The following is a 26,913-nucleotide window of genomic DNA, read 5'->3' on the forward strand; positions in this document are numbered from 1 at the left end:
AATATGTGAGGTGTAGAAGAATACCGATGCAATGTGGGCAAATCGATTGGTATCACTGGGGATAATGTAAGAAAATAACTGCAGATACTGGTACAAATCGAAGGTATTTATTTCACAAAATGCTGGAGTAACTCAGCAGGTCAGGCAGCATCTCAGTAAAGAAGGAATGGGTGACGTTTCAGGTCGAGACCCTTCTTCAGACTGATGTCAGGTGGGCGGGACAAAGAGGAAAATGTGGTCATGGACGCGATGCGTCGAAGGGCCTGAATCTGTGATGTTCAACAATGGCTCTCAGCTCCAAGAGCACTGAATGACTGGGTCTCCAAAGCCGCTGGTGCAGGGAATTCCAAAGGTTCCCCAGACTCTGCGTGCAGTAATGTCTCCTTATCTCTGTGCTACACGGTGCGGCCCACATTCTGAGAGAGTGCCCGCTCTCCAGACCCCTCAAACAGATCCTCCAATACACCTGAACTCTCGAGTACACAGGACTAGTCTACTCAATCTCACCCCGCACAGCAAACTCATTGGCCCAGGCACAAGTATTGTTAATCTTTGCTGCATTTCCTCCGTTTGTCTGTCAATTTATCGGTACACAGGAACAGATGAAAACAGGAGCAGGATTAGGATCCGCTCCTCAGGCTTGCCCCTTCAATCAATGTGATCATGGCTGATCTAAGCTGGCACCAATTCCTCTTCTGTGTGAGTTCCCCATTATCTTATATTTTCGATCTATCAAATATTTATTTGTAGCCAAGTTGCGCGTATTCAATAACTCAGCTTTTTACCACCACCCTGTGCACAACATGCCAGATATCCACTGCTCTCTGAGAGATGCAACTTCTACACACCACATGGGAGGCCGCTCTGGAAGGTTGGATCTCATGGAATCCGGGGTGAACTAGCCGATGGAATACAACATTTACCTGAAGGTCGCAGACAGAGGATGTTGGTGGAGGATTGTTTTTCAGACTGGACACAGAGTCCACTGTTGCTCCTTGTTTATATAAACGACTGGGTGTGCATGTAGGTTGCAGGGTTGGTCAGTTTGCAGATGAAACTAAAATGGGTGACATTGTGGAGAGTGAAGAAGGTTACCTGAGAGTAAATGGGATCCCTGTGAACTGGGCCAATGGGCTCAGGAACGGCAGGTGGGATTTATCCATGTGAAGGTGAGGCGATGCACTTTGCTGAGACAAACCAGGGAAGGACATACACAGTAAACGGGGAGCTTTACGGAACTAAGAGACCTCGGGGTGCAGGGGCACAGTGCCATGGAAGATGGAAACATGATGGGCAGAGTGGAAAAGAATGTGTTTGTCGCTCATGCTTTCATATGTCAGGATGTTAACTGCAGGCATTGACACAATGCGGGTGTTAGTAAACTGGAGAGGGTGCAAGAAGTTTTACAAGGATTCTATCGGGTCTGGGAGGTTTGTCAGTAAAGATTGCACAGGTGGGGACATTTGTTTTTGGGGCCTATCAGGCTGACGTTTATAGACGTGTATAAGGTGCACAGATAAGATGAATAGCCAAAATATGTTTCCAATTTAATATTGGACGACATTCGTTTCAGGTGAGAGGGGAAATATTAATGGGCACTTGAGAAACATACTTTTTTGCAGCAGTAGGTAGTTCCTGTGTGGAACAAATTGCCAGAGGATGTGGTCGAGGCACGTACAATTACGATATTTAAGAGACACTTGGGCAGGTAGTTGGATAGGAAAGACTTGGAAGGATGTGGGCCAAACGCAGGCAAGTGGGGCTTGCTTGGTTGGGCTACTTGGTCGGCATGTGCGAGTGCACTCAAAGGGCCTGTTTCTGAGCTGCATCGCTCTCTGACTCTGTGATGCTTCCCAGCTTAGATGAATCTGTCCGAGAACAACATTTCAATTTCCCTTCAATTCATCAATAACATCAACCTTTTGCATCTCAGTATTAAATAAAGATATCAAACACCAACAATGGAAAGGGATGAAGTTTTACCTTGCTTGATAGTATCAATTGTTTCTCTAAATACGGTGTTGAGCCAAAACGGGTTATCAAATCTTTCGATCGGCAAGGTACCACCTACAACTGACAGTGGTTTGACTTCATCACGAACCCTGCAAATATTTAATGACTGGTTGTCAATCGAGCATCAGCATGTTTTTGAGCTGGTCTACAAAATCATACAGTGTTTCAGTCTTACCTCATCTTGCGACCAGCTTCCTCCTGCAAGACATAAAACACAAATCACAATTAACTGAGATGGACTTCCCTCATCCCGACAGTGGGAATTTCACACAAATTGCCACAAGCCTCTGAGAATTCCCCTTTCCAAACTCTGAGAACATCACAGCAACTCTTTCCCAAGGAGTTTGCAGGCAGTGCTGAGCTCCCACACACTATGAGGGAAGCCATTTAGATTTTTTTTAGATTTAGATTTAGAGATACAGCGCGGAAACAGGCCCTTTGGCCCACCGAGTCCGCGCCGCCCAGCGATCCCCGCACATTAACACTATCCTACACACACTAGGGACAGTGGTTTTTTTACATTTGCCCAGCCAATTAACCTACATACCAGTACGTCTTTAGAGTGTGGGAGGAAACCGAGGTTCTCGGAGAAACCCCACGCAGGTCACGGGGAGAACGTACATACTCCGTACAGACGGCGCCCGTAGTCAGGGTCGAACCTGAGTCTCCGGCGCTGCATTCGCTGTAAGGCAGCAACTCTACCGCTGCGCCACCGTGCCGCCCTAAAAAATATTTAGTTTTGGAACAACAGCTGCACATTGCTGGGACATAGGGAACATTGACCCAGCTCTGAACCACGGATAAATGTGGCATTTATTTCACAAATGTCACCCACCATTGTGTGACCGTGCACTTTCACCTCGCCAAAACTGTAGTGTAACCCCTCACCCTCAAAAATGTCACATTGTCTTTTCGATCCAGCTGTTCCTGTAAGCTTTTGATTTCGGTCTCAATGGGATTTAAATTCTCTTGAATCTCTTGAAGATTTTTCTCCATTCTATTCACAATCTTCTTCTCTTCCTCCCGGATATCTGCCAGTACGTGCTGCTCTTTCTCAGTGAGAATCTGGTGCAGTTCAGCAAACTGGGATGTGATCTGTGACTGAAGGTTGTGTGACTGTTTCTGTGAAATGAAAGGTGAAGATCAATATGTCACAGTATTGTGTTTCCTCACTATATGGAAAATATTATTTGGCCAATCAATATCTGGGCATAGAACGCAGGAATAGGCCATTCCACCCACCATACCCATACTGGCCACTGTATGGATCCTCACCAATCCCATTTACTTACATTTTATCGATAGCTTTGATTATCTTGAGAATTTAAGAGCTTGTCTAAATGCTTCTGAGATGTCATGAGAGTAATCTCATATTCCCATCAACCCCATTCCCCTTATCCAGTTCACTGCCCCTTTCTCATCCCCATTAATTCCCATTAATTTGCTCACCACCTATATTCTCAGGGATAATTTAAAGTCAGCGATTGCCCATTAAACCAGCGTGTATTGGGGACACGGAAGGAATCCGACGCGGTCACAGCGAGAAGGCGTGAACCACACGGGCAGCACCCGAGGTCAGGATCGAACCCGGTCACCAGAACTTGGCGACGGCAGCATTGCTTGTGTCACTGCGCTGCCCTATTATTACACGTATCACAGGGATCAAATCTACACATGATCAGGAAATCGAAACTGGAAAGCCTCACCAAAACTCCGGAAATCTCCTGTTCCATTTGTTGGATCCCTGATTGCTTTATTGTGAGAGACTGGATGAAAGATTTAACCTGATCCTGGGATTGTGTTCAAAAATCAGAGAATAAAAGGGTTAGACAATAAAGAAGGAATTAAACAATAATAGAGATAAAATGCTGGAGTAACTCGGCCGGACCGGCAGCATCTCTGGAGAGAAAGAATGGGTCTGAGAATCATCGCCAGAGATGATGCCAGACCCGCTGAGTTATTCCAGCATTTTGTGTCTCTCTTTGGTTTAAACCAGCATCTGCAGTTTCTTCATACACATAAGAATTAAACAATGATGGCATCAAAATCGGTTTGCTTTTACCCTGTAGATTTCAAAACCTTCATCTACCGGCAGGAAGCAGTGATCTCTGTGTTCCCGCCCAGCTGCACAAACCGCACAGATCAGCTTCTTGTCAGTTTCACAAAACAGCTTCAGTTCTACCTGATGTTCCTCGCAGTGAAGTTTACTTTCCTTCTCTTTCCGATTCAGGCTCAGTGTTCGAGCTTTCTCACCCAGTCTCGCCAAGGCCCGATTCGCCCTGAGGTTGCGGTCAGTAAACACCTCTCTACATTCCGGGCAGGAGTTTCTCTCCTCACTGTCCCAACACTGTGCGATACAGGAGCGGCGGAAGTTGTGCCCACAGTCCAGTGTAACCACGTCGGTGAAGAAATCAAGGCAGATGGGACAAATTGCCTCCTCGGTCCAACTCCCGGCCTCGTCTTCCGAAGCCATTTTAACTCTGCCACTTCCTGGTTCAAAACGCATGTCTACTGCGCACGCTGCCGTCTCGGGGAATGAATGTAATTCGGCTGCAAGTGTTCAGTGTAAAGATGCAGAAACAAAGAAGTGCAGATGCCACTTTACAAAAAAAGGCACAAAGTGCTGGAGTAACTCAGTGGGTCAAGCATCACCGCTGGAGAACATGGACAGCTGATGTTTCGGGTCGGGACCCTTCTTCAGACTGATTGTACGATGGGAGGAAGTTGGGGCAGGACAAATTTAGCAATGATACTAAGCTGGGGGGTAGTGTGAATTGTGAGGAAGATGCAATAAGGCTGCAGGGTGACTTGGACAGGTTGTGTGAGTGGGCGGATTCATGGCAGATGCAGTTTAATGTAGATAAGTGTGAGGTTATTCACTTTGGAAGTAAGAATAGAAAGGCAGATTATTATCTGAATGGTGTCAAGTTAGGAGGAGGGGGAGTTCAACGAGATCTGGGTGTCCTAGTGCATCAGTCAATGAAAGGAAGCATGCAGGTACAGCAGGCAGTGAAGAAAGCCAATGGGATGTTGGCCTTCATAACAAGAGGAGTTGAGTATAGGAGCAAAGAGGTCCTTCTACAGTTGTACCGGGCCCTGGTGAGACCGCACCTGGAGTACTGTGTGCAGTTTTGGTCTCCAAATTTGAGGAAGGATATTCTTGCTATGGAGGGCGTGCAGCGTAGGTTCACTAGGTTAATTCCCGGAATGGCGGGACTGTCGTATGTTGAAAGGCTGGAGCGATTGGGCTTGTATACACTGGAATTTAGAAGGATGAGGGGGGATCTTATTGAAACATATAAGATAATTAGGGGATTGGACACATTAGAGGCAGGAAACATGTTCCCAATGTTGGGGGAGTCCAGAACAAGGGGCCACAGTTTAAGAATAAGGGGTAGGCCATTTAGAACGGAGATGAGGAAGAACTTTTTCAGTCAGAGAGTGGTGAAGGTGTGGAATTCTCTGCCTCAGAAGGCAGTGGAGGCCAGTTCGTTGGATGCTTTCAAGAGAGAGCTGGATAGAGCTCTTAAGGATAGCGGAGTGAGGGGGTATGGGGAGAAGGCAGGAACGGGGTACTGATTGAGAGTGATCAGCCATGATCGCATTGAATGGCGGTGCTGGCTCGAAGGGCTGAATGGCCTACTCCTGCACCTATTGTCTACACCTTTGACCACAAGTCCATCAGGCAATGGTCATCACGGAACATCCTGCAGGCATTGCAGGGGAATGACTCCATGGATCCTGTGGCGTGCTTCCCAAAGCAGACTGCCCAGTTTTCTGGCAAAATGCCTCATCGCCAGAATTCACCAACAAGCACCAACACCTGGCTTGGCTGGCGGTGAGGGGAGCCCTCCCAGTCAGATACTTCTTGCACTGCCGGAACCTCACGACCAGCACACGCTGCCCTCGGGACGGCTGCTATGGAGAGGAGACGGTTGCCCACCTCTTCGCAGAGTGTGGATTTGCCAAGAGAGTCTGGAGAGGTTTGCAGGGGTCCCTGTCACGATTTATTCTGAACATCTCCGTCACATAGGACTTACGAACTGTTCCCAGGGACGCATTCAGAGACTGACATCGAGCGCTGCTGGAAGGTCATCAACTCGGTGAAAGGCGCTCTTTGGTCTGCCCGAGCTTTGATGACCTCCCAGGGGAGCGAGATATCCGTCGGGGAATGTTGCCGACTGGCCCGCTGCAGACTGCAGGAGTACGTGCTGAGGGACGCACTGAAGCTTGGTGCAGCCAACGCCAAGGCTCTGTGGGAGAGGGCCACAGTCTAGGGTCCTTCTGCTGTTGGACGTGGGGGGGGGGGCAGGGTGTGGTGGAGACGCCCCTCCAAATAAGGGAAGGGATTCCACGCCAGTGAGCCACATGAGTGGCAAGGGTGGGGGGGGGGGGTAAATTTTGTGTAAGTGGTGTATTGAATATCTGTATTGAATGTGTGTATAGCCCCTGAGAATGTCGGATGGAGTTTTGGAAGGAACATGTTTTGTATATATTTATTTCTTGAATAAAGTATTTTTTGACAATTAAAAAAATAAATAAAAGGGAAGGGCGATTGTTTCAATCTTTATATTTTCACAAAAGTGTTTCTGTTCTGTTGACGGACGCAGTTAACACGTTGAAATGAACGGATCGACAGCTCTGATTTCACTTGCTGTTTATTTATTTCTTCCCACATTTACATTCCCCCTGGTTTTATTTCCGTGCTCACTGGGGTTTTTTACTGCGTGGAACTTGGGGACTAAACGGGAGCCGTTCAGCGCCGACCTGTTGTCCACCGGGTTTCTGCCCCACAGCCCCTGAGCCCCGCTCCTGACGACGGTCCCGGGACCCAACCCTTTTACACACCCGGAGCGGAACCGGAGCAGATTCTCAGCCAGTTTCCATCCCAAGAAGGCACGAAGGATAAAGTTTCTCCGTGAATTTATTCCCAGTGAAGGTGTGGAGATGGGACTTGGTGTCCGCGTCGTAAAATGAAACTGTCCGGGAGCTGTTGATCCGCCGCCGCGGCTGCTGCTGAACCCGCAGTCAATTTGTCGGTCAATTGGCTCAGTTCAGAATTTTAAAACGTCCCCAGTGTGTGTGATAGTGTTAATGGTAAAGGTCATAGTGTTGATGGTCTACACGGACTAGGTGGGCCGAAGGGGATGTTTCAGAGCTGCATCTCTGAACTAAACTAAACTACGAAACTAAGTCCATCTAATGGAGCAGATGCCGCTGTAGTTTAACAACTCACCTGAACCTCAGCGTCTCATTCCCCCAGCACCCCACGGGGATGGTCACACTTGTTACACGTGGATTTTCCCGAACAGTCTGTGACCCAGAGCGCTGTGGCCACAGCGCTACATTTAAACCCCACAGCGCTGCGGCCATAGCGCTATATTTAAAACCCACCTTGTTCCCCCTTTTCTTTTTCCTTCTTGTTGTTTATATGTTCGCCGTGATTTATTTAAATATTTGATTTGATAACATCGATATGGAAGCGGCAATCAAAATCTCTTTGTACTTGTACAATGACAATAAAGGATATTGTACTGCAAACCTTTGCGCGCCAAACCGGCAGCGCTGTGTGTATTACCTTTACGCACCAAGTCTGTGGCGCTATGTATTGCTTTACGCGCCAGTCTGCGGCTGAGGCGCTTTGTTCGCAATGGGGGGGGGGGGGGGGGGGGGGGGGGGTGTTTGCTGAGATGCAGTCCCCTGCCATTGGTTATAGTTTGAATTTGGGAGTAGCGCTACTGGCCAGGACTTACTGGCTGTTAGTTCAACACACGATTTCTTACCTCAATAAAGGCTGGCACCAGTAAGCCAGAAGTTAGTTCAAGTTTATGTACGAGAGGGAAGTATTGTTTTATCTTCTCGCCAATAAAACTGACCTGCATCTAAATAAACGAGTGACCATTTATTTCATTCTTTATAAACGAACAGACTTTATTTGTTGTTTATTTCACTCTTCCCACATTTACATTCCTCCCGGTTTTATTTCCGCGCTCACTGTGGTTTTACCGCGGAATTTGGGGATTAAATGGGAGCCTTTCGCCGCCGACCTGTTGTCCACCGGGTTTCTGCCCCACAGCCCCTGAGCCCCGCTCCTGACGCCAGTCCCGGGACCCGACCCTTTTACACACCCGGAGCGGAACCGGAGCAGATTCTCAGCCAGTTTCCATCCCAAGAAGGCCCGAAGAAAGGAAAAAGTTTATCCGTGAATTTATTCCCAGTGAAGGTGTGGAGATGGGACTTGGTGTCCGCGTCGTAAAATGAAACTGTCCCGGACTTGTAACTGAGATAAACTCCCACCCTCCCGGGGATGGGACGGGCGGGGAGACGGGATGGAGGGGAGGTGAATGCATCAAACCCGTCACACCACCGCTGGATGCTCCAGACTCCATTCTCCAGGGTCTGTGTGACCGGTCTCTTCCTCTCCACAGACTCTGCGGCGACTCCCAGACTCCACCACTGACTCCCCTCCACCTCCCAGTAATGTCTCCCCGATGTGAATCCCTCCGATCCCAGCACACACGCACTGACTGTAAATCTTTTCCCGGTGTCAGGGAGACTCCTCCGGGTCCAGGTCAGTCTCACCCTCTTCCGATCATTAGACACCTCGAGCCACGTACGCGCTGTTTCCACATCCAGGGTGACGGAGACTGGGGGGAGAAGCAGAGAATCAGAGAGTCCCTGGGGGTCGGGGGGAGACTCGGGCAGCGCGGTCCCGAGACAAGGGGTGAGGCCGCTTGGCCTCAGGCACAGGCGGGCAGACAACTGAAACCTTGGCCGGGGTTTCACCCCGACCACATCGGGTGAACAACAGACATCTCTCCCGGACTTTTTATCCGGGGATGGAGAGGGGAATTTCGTGAGGTGGGGAGGGTGGACGGGGAGGACAAGTGTGGAGAGTGAGGAGGATTGCGAGATTGTGGTGGGGATGGGGGAGTGAAGTGGGTTATTCAGATATGGAGGCAGTTCGGAGCAGGTGGATATTCAGAAGAACGGTAAGTTGAGGTTGTTAAAGAGGAGGTAGAGGTGTGGGTTGGAGTTGCCATGATCATAGTGAATGGGGGCAAACGTGAGGGGCCAGATGACCTGCTCCTGTTTGTATGAGTGGAGGGTGAGAGAGACGGAGGGGTGGCTTGGACCATGGAAGGAAGCAGAGGTTGAATGATCGGGTGTTAGACAGAATGGGTGGGGACTTGGGGTTGTTGAAAGAAAGCGGATTCACGGGTGGGTTTAATGGGTGTGTACAACTAAGAACACACTGATCTCATGATGAACCAATATATGAACTTCACTGAGAGACTTGACAATGTTCCGCATGTAAGGCTGGTCCAGAAAGTGAAGGCAGGTGGGATCCAAGGCGAGCTGGTGAAATGGATCCACAATTGGCTTGGTGGTTGGAGGTAGAAGGTAGCGGTAGAAGGGTGATCTTTCTGCTTGGAGGACTGTGGCTGTTGGTGTGCAGCAGAGATCAGCGCTGCAACCTTTGCTGTTCATGTTATATGTCCATGGCTTGGATGTGAATGTGGGAGGTGTGATTAGTAAGTTTGTGGAGGAAGCAAAAATTGTGGATAGTGGGGAAGGGTGTCAAAGTCTGCAGCAGGATCCAGGGTAATTATCTAAAACATTATTCCCATGCAGGGATAACAAAATCACGAGAGTGCAGGTTTATCTTGAGAACAAGGAATTTGAAAGTGGATCTGAGATTTAGATTTTACTAGACCAAGTGGACCCGTTGGGCCCAAACCTCTCCTGCATTGGTGCAGCACCCTCTCCTCCCCCCCTCTCCCCCTCAACCCCACTTTTTTCTTCCCTCTTCCTCCCTCCCTCCCTCCTCCCCTCTCCCTCCCTAGGAGATAGATTTAAACTTTAAAATGCGAATAACTTAAAAAATATAACCGATTTCAATGAAACGTCTTCCATTAGCACCAAAAGGATGAAGGTGAGTAAGTTGGGCTTAAAATCGTTGCGCTATCGTGTACCGTTTTGTCTGTAGTTCAGGAACAAACAAACGAGAGGTTTAGTGCATAGATTTACACTGAGAGTGGGTGATATCTGGAACATGCTACAGAGCAGGGGGTGGAGTGAGATATAATCACTAAGGCACTTAAATAGGTGAGGTGCAGAAGAATGCCGGTAATGTGGGGAAATCGATTAGTATAGCTGGGAAAAGGATGGTCTTGGACACGAAGGGCCGGACTCTGTACTGTACAACCATGGCTCTCAGGTCCAAGAGCACTGAATGACTGAGTCTCCACAGCCACCGGTGCAGGGTCGTTCCCCAGTCTCTGCGTGCAGTAATGTCTCCTTATCTCTGTCCTACATGGTGCAACCCACATTCTGAGAGAGTGCCCGCTCTCCAGATCCCTCAGTCACGGGAAACATCCTCCCTGCATCCAGCCCACTGAGCCCTGTAAGAACTCTGTGTTTCACTGAGATCTCCTCCAATACACCTGAACTCTCGAGTAAACAGGCCTAGTCTACTCAATCTCACCACGCACAGCAAAATCATTGTCCCAGAGACAAGTATTGTCAATCTTTGCCGCATTCAACGCCGTGTAAGGTTTATCATGCTGTAGGTATGAAAGAACTAAAGATCACAAGAAAATAGCAGGAGGAGTAGGCTCCACTCCTCAGGCCGGCTCCGCCATTCAATGTGATCCTGACTGATCTAAGATGGCACCAATTCCTGTTCTATGTGAGTTCTCCATAACCGCCAATTTTGCTATCCTTCAAATATCCATCTGTGTTCACTTTGCCTATTGCCAATAAGCTGACCTATCACTACCTCCTAGGGCAGAACATCTCAGATGTTCACTGTTGTTTATGTTATATTTCTAAGGCTTGGATGTGAATGTCGGAGGTATGATTAGCAATTTGATAGCAGCAACCTCTAAGGTAGGCTGATCAGGAAGGATGGAACATATGGAATCCAGGGTAGTTAGCGAATGGGTAAAAATGTGGCCTGAAGGTGGGAGACAGAGGGCGGAGGTAGAGAGTTGTTTTTCAGACTGGAGGCCTGTCGCAAGTGGTGTACCACAATGCTCAATGCTGAGTCCACTGTTGGTCCCTATTTATACAAATGATTAGATAAATGATGTGTATGTGAGTGGCATGACTAGCAGGTTTGTGGATGAGACTAATATTCATGAGACATCGTGGAGAGTGAAGAAAGTTATCTAAGATTAAACTGATCATAATGAACTGGGCCAACGGACTGAGCAATAATAATAATAATAATAATGCATTACATTTATATAGCGCTTTTCAAACACTCAAAGACGCTTTACAGGGATTTCTAGAACATAGAGAAGAAAATAAATAGATAAATAAGTAAACGAACAGAAAAAGGAGACAGAAGGTGAGGTGACGGTCAGTGGTTGAAGGCAGTGCTGAACAGGTGAGACTTCAGTGATGTTTTGAATGTGGTGAGTGAGGAGTCTCTGACGGTTTGGGGTAGTGAGTTCCAGAGTGTGGGAGCAGCGATGGAGAAAGCCATGTCCCCCCAGGATCTGAGTTTGGTCCGGATGGGGGGGGACAGGAGGTTGGCAGCAGCAGGTCATGAGGAGGATTTTGTACTGGATTCTCTGGGGGATGGGGAGCCAGTGGAGCTTGTAAAGGACGGGGGTGATATAAATAAGTTGACATCTAGAGCAGCGGATGCAATAGATGTGGTTGGAGGAGGTGCAGGTGAACCTCTGTCTCACCTGGAAAGACTGTTTGGTTCCTTTGATGGAGTTGAGGGGGGAGGTAAAGGGACAGGTGTTGCATCTCGTGCGGTTGCAAGGGAAAGTGCCCGGGGTTAGGGTGGTTTGGGTAGGAAGGGACGAGTGGACCAGGGAGTTGCGGAGGGAACGGTCTCTGCGGAACGCAGAGAGGGGAGGGGATGTGAAGATATGGCCAGTGGTGGGGTCCTGTTGTAGGTGACGGAGATGTTGGTGGATGATATGTTGGATCCGCTGGCTGGTGGGGTGGAAGGTGAGAACGAGGGGGATCCTGTCCTTGTTGCGAGTGGGGGGAGGGGGAGCAAGAGCGGAGCTGCGGGATGTAGAAGAGACCCTAGTGAGAGCCTCATCTATAATGGAGGAGGGGAAGCCCCGTTTTCTGAAAAACGAGGACATCACAGAAGCCCTAGTCTGAAACACCTCATCCCGGGCGCAGATGCGGCGTAGACGGAGGAATTGGGAGTAGGGGATAGACTTTTTGCAGGGGACCGGGTGGGATAGCTGTGCGAGTCGGTGGGCTTGTAGTAAATGTCCGTCACTAGTTTTTCTCCTGTGATGGAGATGGTGAGGTCCAGAAACGGGAGGGAGATGTCAGAGATAGTCCAGGTATATTTAAGGGCAGGATGGAAATTGGAGTTGAAGTGTATGAAGTCAGTGAGTTCTGCATGGGTGCAGGAGGTAGCACCAATGCAGTCGTCGATGTAGCGGAGGTAGGAGGTGGGAGAGAGATAGTGTCGTGGTTACCGTTGTTCAAAATGAAGCAGATGACACTGAGAATTCTTCAAGAAGTTAAAAGCCTTTATTTGCAAACAACGGCTGGAACAATCAGGATGTCAACCATCTGACTGCCCACTTAGTACATCGGGCAGCCTATTTTTATAGGATTCTTCCAGCCTTATCTTCTTTTCCTTATCTCGCCCTCATACTCCTCTTTACAGTTATTCATCTCTTTGCAGTCACCCTGTTTACCCTGCCACCATTAAACCCCACTCATTGATGAATGTCTGTATTTCTTCACATGTTGCCTTCCACTCTGCCACCATTAAACTTTCAAGTAATCACCCCACTCATTGATGGATGTCTGTATTTCTTCACATGTCACCTTTCACCCTTGTCTTCTATCCTGGTTCATCCATCAATGTTTCTCCTCCTCCTGAGCAGCAGTTACAGACACGTGTCAAGGGTAAGGAATGTCTAGAGCGCCTTAATTAGTTACAGAGAGGCGCCTAATGCCTAAGTAGTTACAAACCTTAAACAACATTGTCTAATGTATAAAATAATATCGTATTATCTCCCATATTTCCCCCCTTTGAGACCTACACGGTCTCACAGAAAAAGAAAACCACAAAAATGCACATGTTGTTAACTCAAATCATAAATCCACTCTCAACCATTAGCCCCCCAACTTAGGATTTTATAAATAATGTGCAGTTTGTCAGTGTTCTCCTTCCATCATGCTAATATCCTGGGTCACTCGGCCAAAAACCTACCCCCATATGTCTAGGGAAGGAAAAAAGACCCAGCTTCCCTTACAACTACGTTCTTAGTAATTATCATATCATATCATATATATACAGCCGGAAACAGGCCTTTTCGGCCCACCAAGTCCGTGCCGCCCAGCGATCCCTGCACATTAACACTATCCTACACCCACTAGGGACAATTTTTACATTTACCCAGCCAATTAACCTACATACCTCCAGAGTAAATTGCTCATCAGTATAGTATTCGATCGGAGGGATCTGTTTCTTTTGGAGGTGAATTGTGCCTGTATCCTGGAACAACGGCAGCTGATTCACAGGAGCTTTCACTAGAAGAGATTTAATACATGGAAAAACACAACACAATACAATAGCAATTATAAGTAGGGTGATTCCGATAGTCATCCCGACTTTAACCAACCACGCTCCCCATCCGCCTAGAATGTTTTCTAGCCAGCCAAAGAGTTGGTGCCCGTAACCTGCATTCTGTTTAACCTCTGAAGAGTCTAATCTTGAACAATGCGTATAGTTGTGAGGGTCTGGTATAGCCAGTATTTGTTCCTTGGCTTTGGCGCATACGATACATTGTGATTGTTGCATAGTGTGTGCCGTATACTGTGCCCACTTATACCAATTTTGTACTGTAGTATGCTACAGGCTGCTTAGCCTTACCAATGCCTGTTTCCTGCGTCAGTACTGCTGCAGCGTAGCCCTCCTGCCTGTTGGAAACCTATAAGTGAAAGATTCTCTCATAATTTGGCAGGGCCAGGGCTGGGGCTGACTGTAACTCTCGCTTAATGGTGTTAAAAGCTGTCTCCGCCTCCTCATTCCATTGTATAACATTTCTCAAATTTGTGTGTCCTGCTTCCTTCAGTATTTTTCTCAATGGCATCACAATTTCAGCATATTCTCCAATCCAGTCTGAGCTATATCCAGACATTCCCAAAAATGTCATCATTTGCTTTACTGTCCGAGGCTTGGGAGCTTTAATTATTGCCTCAATTTGATCTGGTGCTATAGCCTTTACTCCCTTGGAGATCAACCGTCCTAAATATTCTACCTGTTGCTTACAAAACTGCAACTTTTTCCTGGACACTTTATGGCCTCCATCTACCAGCCTTTCTAAAAGAGTCAGGGTGTCTTGCTCACATTGCTCCTCACTTTCAGAGCAGACCAACAAATCATCCACATATTGTATTAACGTACTACGTAGGGATATACCTTCCAAATCTGCCTTCAGTACCTGATTGAAACCATGAGGCGGGTGTTTAAATCCCTGCAGCATCCTAGTATAAGTATATTGAATGCCCCTGTAAGTAAATGCAAACAAAAACTGGCATCTTTCCGCTAACGGCACGCTAAAGAATGCTGAGCAGAGATCAATCACTGAAAAGTACGCTGCCTCCGGTGGAATGTTAGTCAGCAGTGTGTGTGGGTTTGGAACCACTGCTGGCCAATCTCTCACTACCTCATTGACTGCTCGTAGATCATGCACTAATCTCCACCTTGACTTGTCTGCTTTTAAAACTGGTAATAGTGGGGTGTTACAGGGACTTTTTGTTCTGACAAGTACTCCTGCTTCCAACAGACCCTGTATAGTTATTGCTATGCCTTCCTCTGCTTCTGGCTTTAAGGGGTATTGTGGTCTCCTTGGCGGAATCGCCCCTTGTTTTAGTTCTATTTCTACTGGGTTTGCGGATTTCACTTTCCCGACATCTGTATCATGTTGTGACCATAAGCCATGTGGCAGCCTGTTGAACATGTTTTCCTTTGTCTGACCTTCTCCCTTCTGTACTAAAAAGAGATGGTGCTGGGGGCTAATTTCAACCTCTTTTGTTGTTCCCATCATATCTATGCTCACCTCTACCTTGACATAATTATCGTCCTCAGATTTCCATACCTTCGGTGTAATTTTTTTCAAGTTAACCATAGTGTTTACTTGCTTCATCATGAGCCCCAAGTCCCTGAACTGATGTCCCTTATTTACTAGTAATATCACATGAGGTGCAGCTCCTGGCACCCTATACCACTTGTCAAGAAAGGTGTTCCATTTAATTTGCAAGGCTGCCCCTTGTTTTCCAATTATTATGGCTTCTGCCCTTAGGTGCTGCTGGCCACATGCTCCCAGGCACCACAACCTCTCCTGCTCTATGTCCTGGGTCTCGTCAAAACGTACCGTACAATGTAGCTCAGTCTTGGGCGGGGTTGCTTCAGGTAAAATTGTCATTACTCCCTCTTTCCATCTGTTCCACGTATTCCAAATTTGATCTTCTATATTTCCTACCCAAAATACATTAGCTTTCCTAGCTTCCCCCATAAACAGCTGGGTATTCAATTTCTCCACATTCAGGCCATTTTTGGTACATTCTAACTTTAATTCCAATTTCAACAAGGCATCCCTGCCTAGCAGATTAATGGGGGTTCCTTTGAACACCAATACTGGCAATACTATTTCTCTATTGCTCATTTTTAAACTTACAGGGGTTGTGCATCGTGTTAACTGTGTTTTTCCCGAGAACCCTAGTTTTAACAAATTTTCCTGACATGGGAAGGTGGGAGGCATACTGCGGCTGCACACAAGTGTATGTAGCTCCAGTGTCTATCATCATAGGTGTTAACCGCCCTCCCAAATTAACCTGAACCATGGGTTCCTCTTCTGCCTGTCGCGTTATCATTGGGTAAAGTCCCTTCCCATCCGGGTTCTCTGGGCACCCCTAGTATCTAGCATAGGGGTTCATGAGTCCAGGCGGGCCTCCTGCCGAGCCCGCTAGGGCTTGCCCTGGGTTAAAACCCTGCTCATCCCCTGTGGGTCCCTGTTGGTACGGGCCGGGCCACGGTCGGTATGGGCAGTTCCTCCTCAGGTGCCCTACCTGATTACATCCCCAACATATTCTATCAACTACCTGTCTACTTACTGGCCTTCCTCTTCCCCTTCCTTGTGCTCCCCCTTGAGGGCCCCAATCCTGTCGGGGCTGATTCCCTGATCTGTTTTGCCCCTGATAGGACATTTGAGGAGAAGCTCCCCCAAAGACATTTATTATTGGCATGGGATTCTCTGGCCTCTGCCTGGCTCTGTCATAGGACTCACTCTGCATCAGTGTATCGTTCACTTCTGCTGTTTCAGCCGGGTCTGTTGTTACTGCCAGCAAATTCTTTCCTTTTTCACGCTCTTTCTTTTTCAGTTCTTCTAGTTGCATTTGCATCAACTTTCTCTGCACCTCTTCTTGTTGGTTCTCCATTTTTTGTCTCTCCTTATGACATTTGTCGACTGCATGAACCAGGTGGTCCCTGAACTGGGAGTGGGATATGGTTGACAATTCCACTACCTCCTCCAGTCTGGACTTAACTCGAGGAGACATTGCGTCCACTATAGCGGTCCGAAACAAAGCGGTCATCAACTCGTTACCGTCTGTTTTGTTCGGTTTCAAGTCTCCACTTTTTCAGTTGATCCTCCAGATAAGCCGCTGGGTTCTCAGTGTCCCCCAGCGGGTCTCCTTTCAATGTCTTTAAGTCCACCTTGAGCGGGTAACAGTCTCTGAGGGCCTGCCATACCCTCTGCCTGACTTGATCAAATGGCGTGCCATCAATCATCGGGTTACTTGCTGCGTTTTTTATCCCAGCCATTTCACATAGTTCTGCTAATTTCGTGGTTCCTATTACCTTCACCAGTAGTGCCTTCAAATCTCCCATAGCCAATAATCGTCCTGTAGTTTCCTCCTCAAAGGCCCTAATCCATTTTCCTGCCCCGTTATATATACAGGGCAAGGTGTTTTTCAGCCCTTCTAGGTCTCGGGTCGCCCAAGGAATATACTGAGTTTGTCCTGCCTTTTTCACAAGTAACGGCATCATTCCACCCCTCAGCTCCTGTCTCCCGCTTGCCATCTCTTGTTGTGGCTCTATCTGTATACTTTCCCACCTCATTCTTCTCTGGGCGTACCCCTGGCTTTCCTTTCTTTTTCTTTCCATATCTTTTTCCATCTCCCTCATCTCTATCTCTAAGCGCTTTATGGATGCCTCTATTTCCCTTCTACACTCCCTTATTCTTTCCCCATCACTTTCTAATTCTGCTTCATTCTCACAGTTTTGCCTTCTCTCTGATGCCTGCTGATTACATGCCTGTGTTTCTGCGTTGCTGTCTCCCTCATACTCCTCATTTGCTGCCTGACAGGTCCCATAAATCTTTCTGTCCCTGAGGTCCCTGAGGTCCTGCAGCCTTTTGATGCCTGCTTCCAGTTCCCGTGCTTCTTGCTTCATCCTTTCCTTTTCTCGCTGCCCCCTTCTCTGTCTATATTCCTTTATGTCTTGCTCATCGTTCCAAGTTGTGACTTCTCCCTCTATTTCCACTATTCCCTTTCACCAACGGGCACTGCTTTATTCCGTCCTGGCTGGAATAGGGAGGGGGATACCCAGGGTCCCTTAGGCTGGGGTACAGTTGATTTTTTCCCCTGAAGCTCCTGATTTTCATGCTGTTTTTTGGGTTTTTCACCCTTGTTTGGGGGGGTATTCTTTTCCTGGTATGCTTTCCTCAGCCTCTCTCCTTCTATTCTAAACAATTTAAGCACGTCTAGTTCTTTTTCCTTTTTCGTTACTCGGGTTTCTGATTTATCCTTAGGCTTATAGTTCTTAATTAACACTTCCATTTCATCACACATGTTTATATCAAAATACAAATATATCAAAATTTATATAAAAATTTATATCATTCCGTGGGCCATTTCGTAATCAATTTTTTCGTCCTTTTTTCCCATTTCTCAGTGTTTTTTAATATCCTCTTTGGATACGGGGAATTTCTTACTTAGTATTTCAACTGAAGTTATTTTATTCATTGTACTTGTCTTATTTTAGTGCACTTGGTCAGTCAGTTTAAATGCAGTCCTTGTTCTCACTCCGTTCCGTCTCTATAGTCACTATGCTACCTATTACGCTATTTCTATTTTCTACAGTTCCACTATATTCCTTTAATATTTTGCAATTTTTATTTTTTACAGTTCTACTATATTCCTTTAATATTTTGCAATTTTTATTTTTTATGTTATCCAATTATTCCAATTTTTTGATCCTGCCCGTACAGACCCCTAGCCGACCAGAGTAATCCCCGGTTAACTAGAGCGGTACCCACAGGACTTTTTATCCTGCCCGTCCAGACCCCTAGCTAACCAGAGTGATCCCCAGTTAACTAGAGCGGTATCCACAGGACGCCTCGTCTATTCAGTCCCCTATCCTCTTAGGGCGGTATCCACAAGGTCTTCTGATCCTGCCCGTACAGACCCCTAGCTAACCAGAGTGATCCCTAGTTAACTGGAGCGGTATCCACAGAACCTCTTATCCTGCCCGTACAGACCCCTAGCTAACCAGAGTAATCCCCAGTTAACTAGAGCAGTATCCACAGGACGTTTTATCCTGTCCATCCAGACCCCTAGCTAACCAGAGTAATCCCCAGTTAACTAGAGCGGTATCCACAGGACGCCTCGTCTATTCAGTCCCCTATCCTCTTAGGGTGGTATCCACGAGGTCTTCGTGACGTCACAAACTCTTACTCAACTAAATCTACTTTCTTAACTTATCTATTTTCTACTTACCCCACTGCGCAGCCTTCTTGAGCAATCCTCCGGGTCTCTTTTTAGAATAGTTTAGACAGATTCTTTGGATCGGAGAGGCCCTTGGACCGCCTGGGCGCTCCTGTGCCACCAGTGGTCCCCCGTTTTCAACAGGCTATTAGTCCAAATAAAGCGGAAAACCGCCTACCTTTTTTGCGGTGGCCACCCTTTACCTGTTGAACCGGGGAGCCCCTGACGGGCTTGGAAGCGCCTTTAGCTTGTCGTCCGTTATTGAACAGGCCACTTTCCGATCCTGCCGACTACGCCAATTTTGTCGTGGTTACCGGTGTTCAAAATGAAGCAGATGACACGGAGAATTCTTCAAGAAGTTAAAAGCCTTTATTTGCAAACAACGGCTGGAACAATCAGGATGTCAACCATCTGACTGCCCACTTAGTACATCGGGCAGCCTATTTTTATAGGATTCTTCCAGCCTTATCTTCTTTTCCTTATCTCGCCCTCATACTCCTCTTTACAGTTATTCATCTCTTTGCAGTCACCCTGTTTACCCTGCCACCATTAAACCCCACTCATTGATGAATGTCTGTATTTCTTCACATGTTGCCTTCCACTCTGCCACCATTAAACTTTCAAGTAATCACCCCACTCATTGATGGATGTCTGTATTTCTTCACATGTCACCTTTCACCCTTGTCTTCTATCCTGGTTCATCCATCAATGTTTCTCCTCCTCCTGAGCAGCAGTTACAGACACGTGTCAAGGGTAAGGAATGTCTAGAGCGCCTTAATTAGTTACAGAGAGGCGCCTAATGCCTAAGTAGTTACAAACCTTAAACAACATTGTCTAATATATAAAATAATATCGTATTATCTCCCATAATAGCTGCCATAGGAGGTGTTAGAGGCGAATACAATTTCTATCGGCAATGTTTGCATCTGTGTTACTAAAAGACGTTATAAACAAGAAGAGCGGAAACTGGACAGGTTTTACCTCGCTTAATGACAGATGTTTCTCTCCACAGCATGTTCATCAAAAAGTGGTGATCGAATTTTTCAATCGGCAAGGTACCATCTGTCACTGTGAGTGCTTTATCTTCATCACTAACTCTGCAAGTCTCCACTTCATCACAATTTAGCAGCTGGTTATAAAATGAGCCTCAACAATATTTTGAGCTGTTATACAAAAACATGCAGTGTTTCAGTCAAGAGCATATCCTACCTCCTCTTCCCACCAGCTTCCTCCTGCAAGAAATAAAACACAAATCTGAGCAGACTGACACGGGACATCCACATCCTGACAACAGGAGTTTCACACAAATCACAACAAGCCCCAGAAATGTTCCATTGTTCAGCATTTATTGTCATCATCAGACAGAAATTGTATATTGCCCCAGAGATTCGACAAGTGTATTAATAGCAAAATAATAACAAGGGGGAGAATAGGTCCCTTTAAGAGCAAAGGGATAATTAGGATAGGATAGGTCCCCTTAAGTCGTGGCGACCTTAAGGCATGTTAAGGTGGATAAATCACAGGGGTTGATTAAGTGTATCCGAGAGCAAGCCTTCAACAGATCGGTTTAACGCCGCGTAATTCTTTCCCACTAAAGAGGAACGTATGACAAACTTTCCACATGATCTTTTGATTCCTGGAGATTTTCCATCATTTCAGGGAAATATCAAACATTCACTAACTCAGTGAGAGGATCACAGTAACTCGTCCCAAGGAGACCGCAGGCAGTGCAGAGATCCCGCAGATTATACGGGAGGCTATTCAGTTCGGGAACAACAGCAGCATAGCTCTGGAACAAACGGAGCATTTACCCAGTTCTGAATTACTGTCAAATGCAGCATTCTCGACCCGAAACGTCACCCATTCCCTCTCTCCTAGATGCTGCCTGACCTGCTGAGTTACTCCAGCAGTTCGTGATACCTTCGATTTATTTCAGAAATATCCCCCACCATTTTGTGTCTGTGCACTTTCACTTCGCCAAACTGAAGTGTCACCCCTCACCTTCAGAAACATGACACTATCCTTTTGATCCATCTGTTGCTGCAACTTTAAGAGTTCCTCCTCAATGGAATTTAAATTCTCTTCAATCTCTTCAAGTTTTTTCTCCATTGCATTTAGAATCTTCTTCTCTTCCTCCCGGATATCTGCCAGTACGTGCTGCTCTTTCTCAGTGAGAATCTGGTGCAGTTCAGCAAACTGGGATGTGATCTTAGACTGAAGGTCATGTGACTGTTCCTATGAAATGAAAGGTGAAGATCAATATATAATGTCACTGATTGTGTTTCCTCACGACTTTCACCGTGACATTTGTCCTGTGCATTTTTTATTTGCTTTGGCAATTCAAGTTTGTCTAAATGTTTCTGAATTGTTGTGAGGGTAATCATATAACCCATCAATACTCTACCCCCAATACAATTCCCTGCTGCCTATTCCTTTTCACGTGCCCATTCATTCCCATTTATCCGCCCACCACCCACTTTCCCAGGGATAATTTACAGTCGCCGATTGATCATTGAACCAGCGTGTACCTCGAGCAACAGCCGAGTTCAGGATTGAACCCAGTCACCAGAACTAGGAGACAGCAGCACTACTTGTGTCACTGCGCTGCCCTATTATTACACGCAACACAGGGATCAAACCTACACAAGATCAGGGAATCAAAACTGGAAAGCCTCACCAGAACTCCAGAAATCTTCTGTTTCTGTTGCTGCTCCATTTGCTGGATCTCTGATTTATATTTTGTGAGAGACTGGATGGAAGATTTCACCTGATCCTGCGAATGTGTGTGGGATTCAGAAAATTAAATTGTTGAACAATAAAGATGGAAATAAAATGATGCGTTTAAAATGATGCGTTTGCATTTACCTTGTATATTTGAAAAGCTTCTTTCACCGGCATGAAGCTGTGAAACTTGTGTTCCCGCGAATCTCGACAAACCACACAAATCAGCTCTTGTCAGTTTCACAAAACCGCTTCAGATCTTCCTGATGTTCCTCGCAGTGAAGTTTACTTTCCTTCACTTTGCGATTCAGGGTCAGTGTTCGAGCTTTCTCAGCCAGTCTCGCCAAGGCCCGATTCACCCTGAGGGTGCGGTCTGTAAACACCTCTCTACATTCCGGGCAGGAGTTTCTCCCCTCCCTGTCCCAACTCTGTGTGATACAGGAGCGGCAAAAGTTGTGCCCGCAGTCCAGTGTAACCGGATCGGTGAAGAAATCCAGGCAGATGGGACAAACTGCCTCCTCCGTTAAACTCTCGACCTGGTCTTTCGAAGCCATTTTAACTCCGCCACTTCCTGGTTCAAAACGCGTTCCCTTTCGCGCAGCTGCTGAACCCTTGCAGTATCGGGGCACGGCTGAGGGGAAGCGGAGCTCAGCCCCGTCAATCACAGCCCTGACCAGCAAGTCGATGCTATTTGCAATAAGCTGCGGGTAAATTTCATTCCATTAAACTAATTACATCAGTGTTTCCCATCGTGAATTGTAAATTATATTAGGCTGCACAATGATATTATTTCTACAGCAAACACTGTTATTTTATTTAACAGTCTCATGTGCAAACTTGGATTCAACTCAATGAGCCAATTCTACTCTATTGTCACATGAACCATGGGACAGTGAAATGCTTTGCTTTTGCTTGCATAAAATACAGACCTCCCCCGGGCAGTACAGAGAGAGTCGCCACGTTTCTGGGGCCGACAATGTTGCGAGTAGTTTATGGAACTGTCTATATTTCCCCGCAGCGGAGAACCAGGTCCCGCCGCACGAGGCAGCAGGCGCCCCCGCGCCGCCCCCCTTCCTTCTCGGCTCTGACGAGATTATATGGATTTTAGCTCAGTGGGGGCAAGTTTCAAGGAGATGTGCGGGTCATGTTTTATTACACAGGGTGGTGGGTGCCTGGAACGTGCTGCTGGAGTGGTGGTCAAGACACATCAGATAGAGGCATTGCATAGTCTGATGTGGGCTGAAGGGACTGGTCTAGTTCGATGTGGCCATCAACTCAACCGACAGGTTCATTATAGCTCCCATTCCCAGCTCCTGCCCCACAACCATTAGGTTCTTGAACCGACCTGCAGTGCCCGCGTTTGGCCGATATCCCACCAAACCTGCCCTATCCATGTATCTGTCCAACTACTTCGTAAACGTTGTGATAGTCCCTGCCCAACTACCTTCTACTGGACAATCTATATACAGAAAAAATGTTCCCTATGTTGGGGGAGTACAGAACCAGGGGCCAAGGTCAAAGAATAAAGGGGAGGCCATTTAAAACTGAGGTGAGTAGAAACTTTTTCACCCACAGAGTTGTGAATTTGTGGAATTCTCTGCCACAGAAGGCAGTGGCGGCCAATTGACTGGATGAATTGAAAAGAGAGTTAGATAGAGCTCGAGGGGCTAGTGGAATCAAGGGATATGGGGAGAAGGCAGGCATAGGTTACTGATTATCATATCATATCATATCATATATATACAGCCGGAAACAGGCCTTTTCGGCCCTCCAAGTCCGTGCCGCCCAGCGATCCCCGCACATTAACACTATCCTACACCCACTAGGGACAATTTTTACATTTACCCAGCCAATTAACCTACATACCTGTACGTCTTTGGAGTGTGGGAGGAAACCGAAGATCTCGGAGAAAACCCACGCAGGTCACGGGGAGAATGTGGATGATCATCCATGATTACAATGAAAATGTGGTTCTGGCTCGAAGGGCTAAATGGCCTTCTCCTGCACCGATTTTCTGTTTCTATGTAACAGTCCGCAGGCGAGGTCAGAGTCGAACCCGGGTCCCTGGCCCTGTGAGGCACCGGCTCTTCCCGCTGCTCCACAGTACCTCAGAAATATTAAGTCTTCTCTTTCCAAATACCGTATACTGCCCGACCTGCTGAATGCCACCAAGGCTTTCTGGTTTTTCTCTTGGCAGTTTATGGGCAGACTCACATTCCAATCAACCATTGAAGTGGAAAAACTAAAATAAAAACGTAGATGCTTAAAATCCTAAATGAAGACGTACAGTAAGATGCAAGAAATAGTCAGTAGGCCGGTTAGCTTCGGTAGAGAAAGAAACGGTTAATGACTCCGGTTGAACATCATTGGTCATCAGTATTAGATCTTAAATGTAAGATTTGATTCACCTTGCTGTTGCTTCCTGACCTGCTGTGTATTTGGAGCAATTTTTGCTTCTGTTCCACATTTTGAAGCCTCAACGTTTTAAGCCGTGCATTTGGTTTGGGCCGCAGTTGTGGTAACAGGTCACAAAAGTCACTTATTAAATCAGATTCCCGCTGTTTCTGCAATTGTCAAAGTTAATTCTCAAAGTTACAGCTGGTCTGTGGTCGCACCGCGTGGCGTTGCTGCCATCTAGAGGCGGAACCAAGAAGTGCAAGCAGTCCTGTTCCCGATTAACAGAACAATATACAATAGACCTGCTGAGTTACTCCAGCAATTTGTGAATATACAATAGACAATAGGTGCAGGAGGAGGCCATTCGGCCCTTCGAGCCCGCACCGCCATTCAATGTGATCATGGCTGATCATTCTCAATCAGTACCCCGTTCCTGCCTTCTCCCCATATCCCCTGACTCCGCTATCCTTAAGAGCTCTATCTAGCTCTCTCTTGAATGCATTTAGAGAATTGGCCTCCACTGCCTTCTGAGGCAGAGAATTCCACAGATTCACAACTCTCTGACTGAAAAAGTTTTTCCGTATCACCGTTCTAAATGCCTTGCCCCTTATTCTTAAACTGTGGCCCTTGTTCTGGACTCCCCCAACATTGGGAACATATTTCCTGCCTCTAACGTGTTCAACCCCTTAATAATCTTATATGTTTCGATAAGATCCCCTCTCATCCTTCTAAATTCCAGTGTATACAAGCCTAGTCGCTCCAGTCTTTCAACATATGACAGTCTCGCCATTCCGGGAATTAACCTAGTAAACCTACAGCCTCAATAGCAAGAATATCCTTCCTCAAATTTGGAGACCAAAACTGCACACAGTACTCCAGGTGCAGTCTCACTAGGGCCCTGTACAACTGCAGAAGGACCTCTTAGCTCCTATACTCAACTCCTCTTGTTATGTAGGCCAACATTCCATTGGCTTTCTTCACTGCCTGCTGTACCTGCATGCGTCCTTTCAGTGACTGATGCACGAGGACACCCAGATCTCGTTGTACGTCCCCTTTCCCAAACTTGACACCATTCAGATAATACTCTGCCTTCCTATTCTTACCACCAAAGTGGATAACCTCACACTTATCCACATTAAACTGCATCTGCCATGCATCCGCCCACTCACACAACCTGTCCAAGTCACCATGCAACCTCATAGCATCTTCCTCACAGTTCACACTACCACCCAGCTTTGTATCATCTGCAAATTTGCTATTGGTACTTTTAATTCCTTCATCCAAGTCATTAATGTATATTGTAAATAGCTGCGGTCCCAGCACCGAGCCTTGCGGTACCCCACTAGTCACTGCCTGCCATTCTGAAAGGGACCCATTTATCCCCACTCTATAGAATAGTTCCTTTATTGTCATTGTAACATGAGCCATGTACAACGAAATTGTAAAATGTCAGCCAGTCAGTGCACCATTCAAACATTTCTAAAACTAACGATACATACAAGGTAAAATATTTTTAAAAAGATAAACAACTAAAATAAATATCATGAAAATAGCACGCATAAACACCCAACCCTACATCCTTCTGTCGATTTCACAGTCTCTTATTATGTATCGCCCCTGCGTTCCTTGGCGGCTACATTTAGTGCCTTTATAGCAGTGGGGTAAAAACTATTTTTAAGTCTGTTTGTCCTTGTCCTTGTAGATCTGTACCGTCTGCCTGACGGTAACAGTTCAAACAGGGAGTGTCCGGGGTGGGAAATGTCCTTTATAATACTCTGGGATTTTTTGATGCAGCGGGAACTGTGTAAGTCCTCCAAGGTAAGTAGAGGGCAGCCGACAATCCTCTGGGCGTTGTCAATGGCCCTCTGGAGCGCTTTCCTCTGAGCCGCTGTGCAGCTGGTGTACCATACGCATACACAGTACGTTAGGATGCTCTCAATGTAGCACCGATAAAAGGACAACAGCAGTCTCTGAGTGATGTTATTCTTCCTGAGCACCCTCAGGAAGTGCAGTCTCTGCTGGACCTTTTTCAGCAGCGCAGAGGTGTTCACGCTCCACGTCAGGTCCTCCTCAATATGGATTCCCAGGAAGCGGAAATCCGCCACCCTCTCCACACAGTCCCCTCTGATAGTTAATGGTACCATGTCCGTTTTATTCTTTCTGAAGTCTATTATTATTTCCTTTGTCTTTAAGGTGTTGAGGAGCAGGTTATTTTCTCCACACCACACTGTCAACTGCTCCGCCTCATCCCGGTAGGCGTACTCGTCCCCCCCGGTGATGAGTCCCACCACCGTAGTGTCATCCGCAAATTTGACAATGGTGTTACTGTGGTGGGCGGGGGTGCAGTCATGTGTATAGATGGTGTAGAGCAGGGGGCTCAGCACGCAGCCCTGTGGAGAGCCGGTACTGAGGCTGAGGGCCGTGGATGTGTGATGGCCCACTCTGACTCTCTGGCTGCGAGCTGACAGGAAGCTATTTATCCACATGCAGGTGGAGTGTGGAAGTCCCAAGTCCCCCAGTTTGTCCACCAGTTTATGGGGAAGGATTGTATTAAAGGCAGAGCTGTAGTCCACAAAGAGCATCCGCACGTAGCTCCCCGGCTGCTCCAGGTGGAACAGTGCAGCATGGAGGGCTGTGGCTATAGCGTCCTCTGTGGATCTATTCGCTCTGTACGCAAACTGGTGGGGGTCAAAGCTTCGGGGCAGGAGTGATGTGATATGACCCCGGACCAGTTTTTCAAAACACTTCATCACCACTGGTGTGAGTGCGACTGGCCGGTAGTCGTTGAGGCTGGAAATGTGGGGTTTTTTGGGCAAGGGGACTATGATTGCGGACTTCAGACAGGATGGAACAGTGGACTGGGCCAGAGACTGGTTGAAAATCCTCGTACAGACTCCAGCCAGCTGGTCAGCGCAGTCCTTCAGCACGCGTCCAGAGACGCCGTCGGGTCCAGTAGCCTTCCTTGGATTGATGGCCCGCAGCGTGCGCCTCACCTCATGCTCCTCTATCTTGAGG

General features: G+C 47.1%; 2 protein-coding genes across 2 annotated transcripts in view; both read right to left on the minus strand.

Moving 5' to 3' along the window:
- The window catches only part of LOC144602868 (pre-mRNA-splicing factor ATP-dependent RNA helicase DHX16-like), a 783,352-nt gene that overhangs the window by 252,149 nt on the left and 504,290 nt on the right, over positions 1 to 26,913 (minus strand). The window lies entirely within an intron of this gene.
- The window catches only part of LOC144602714 (zinc-binding protein A33-like), an 80,016-nt gene that overhangs the window by 45,232 nt on the left and 7,871 nt on the right, over positions 1 to 26,913 (minus strand). Inside the window, exons 6-7 of the mRNA XM_078415852.1 lie at positions 20,730 to 20,776; positions 2,189 to 2,211 (exon numbers count right to left, since the gene is read on the minus strand). Of these exons, the coding sequence (XP_078271978.1) occupies positions 2,189 to 2,211; positions 20,730 to 20,776 (70 nt within the window). The remainder of the gene's footprint in view (positions 1 to 2,188; positions 2,212 to 20,729; positions 20,777 to 26,913) is intronic.

The sequence above is a fragment of the Rhinoraja longicauda genome, chromosome 19 (assembly GCF_053455715.1).
Source record: "Rhinoraja longicauda isolate Sanriku21f chromosome 19, sRhiLon1.1, whole genome shotgun sequence".
In the NCBI taxonomy this organism is placed as follows: Eukaryota; Metazoa; Chordata; class Chondrichthyes; order Rajiformes; family Arhynchobatidae; genus Rhinoraja; species Rhinoraja longicauda.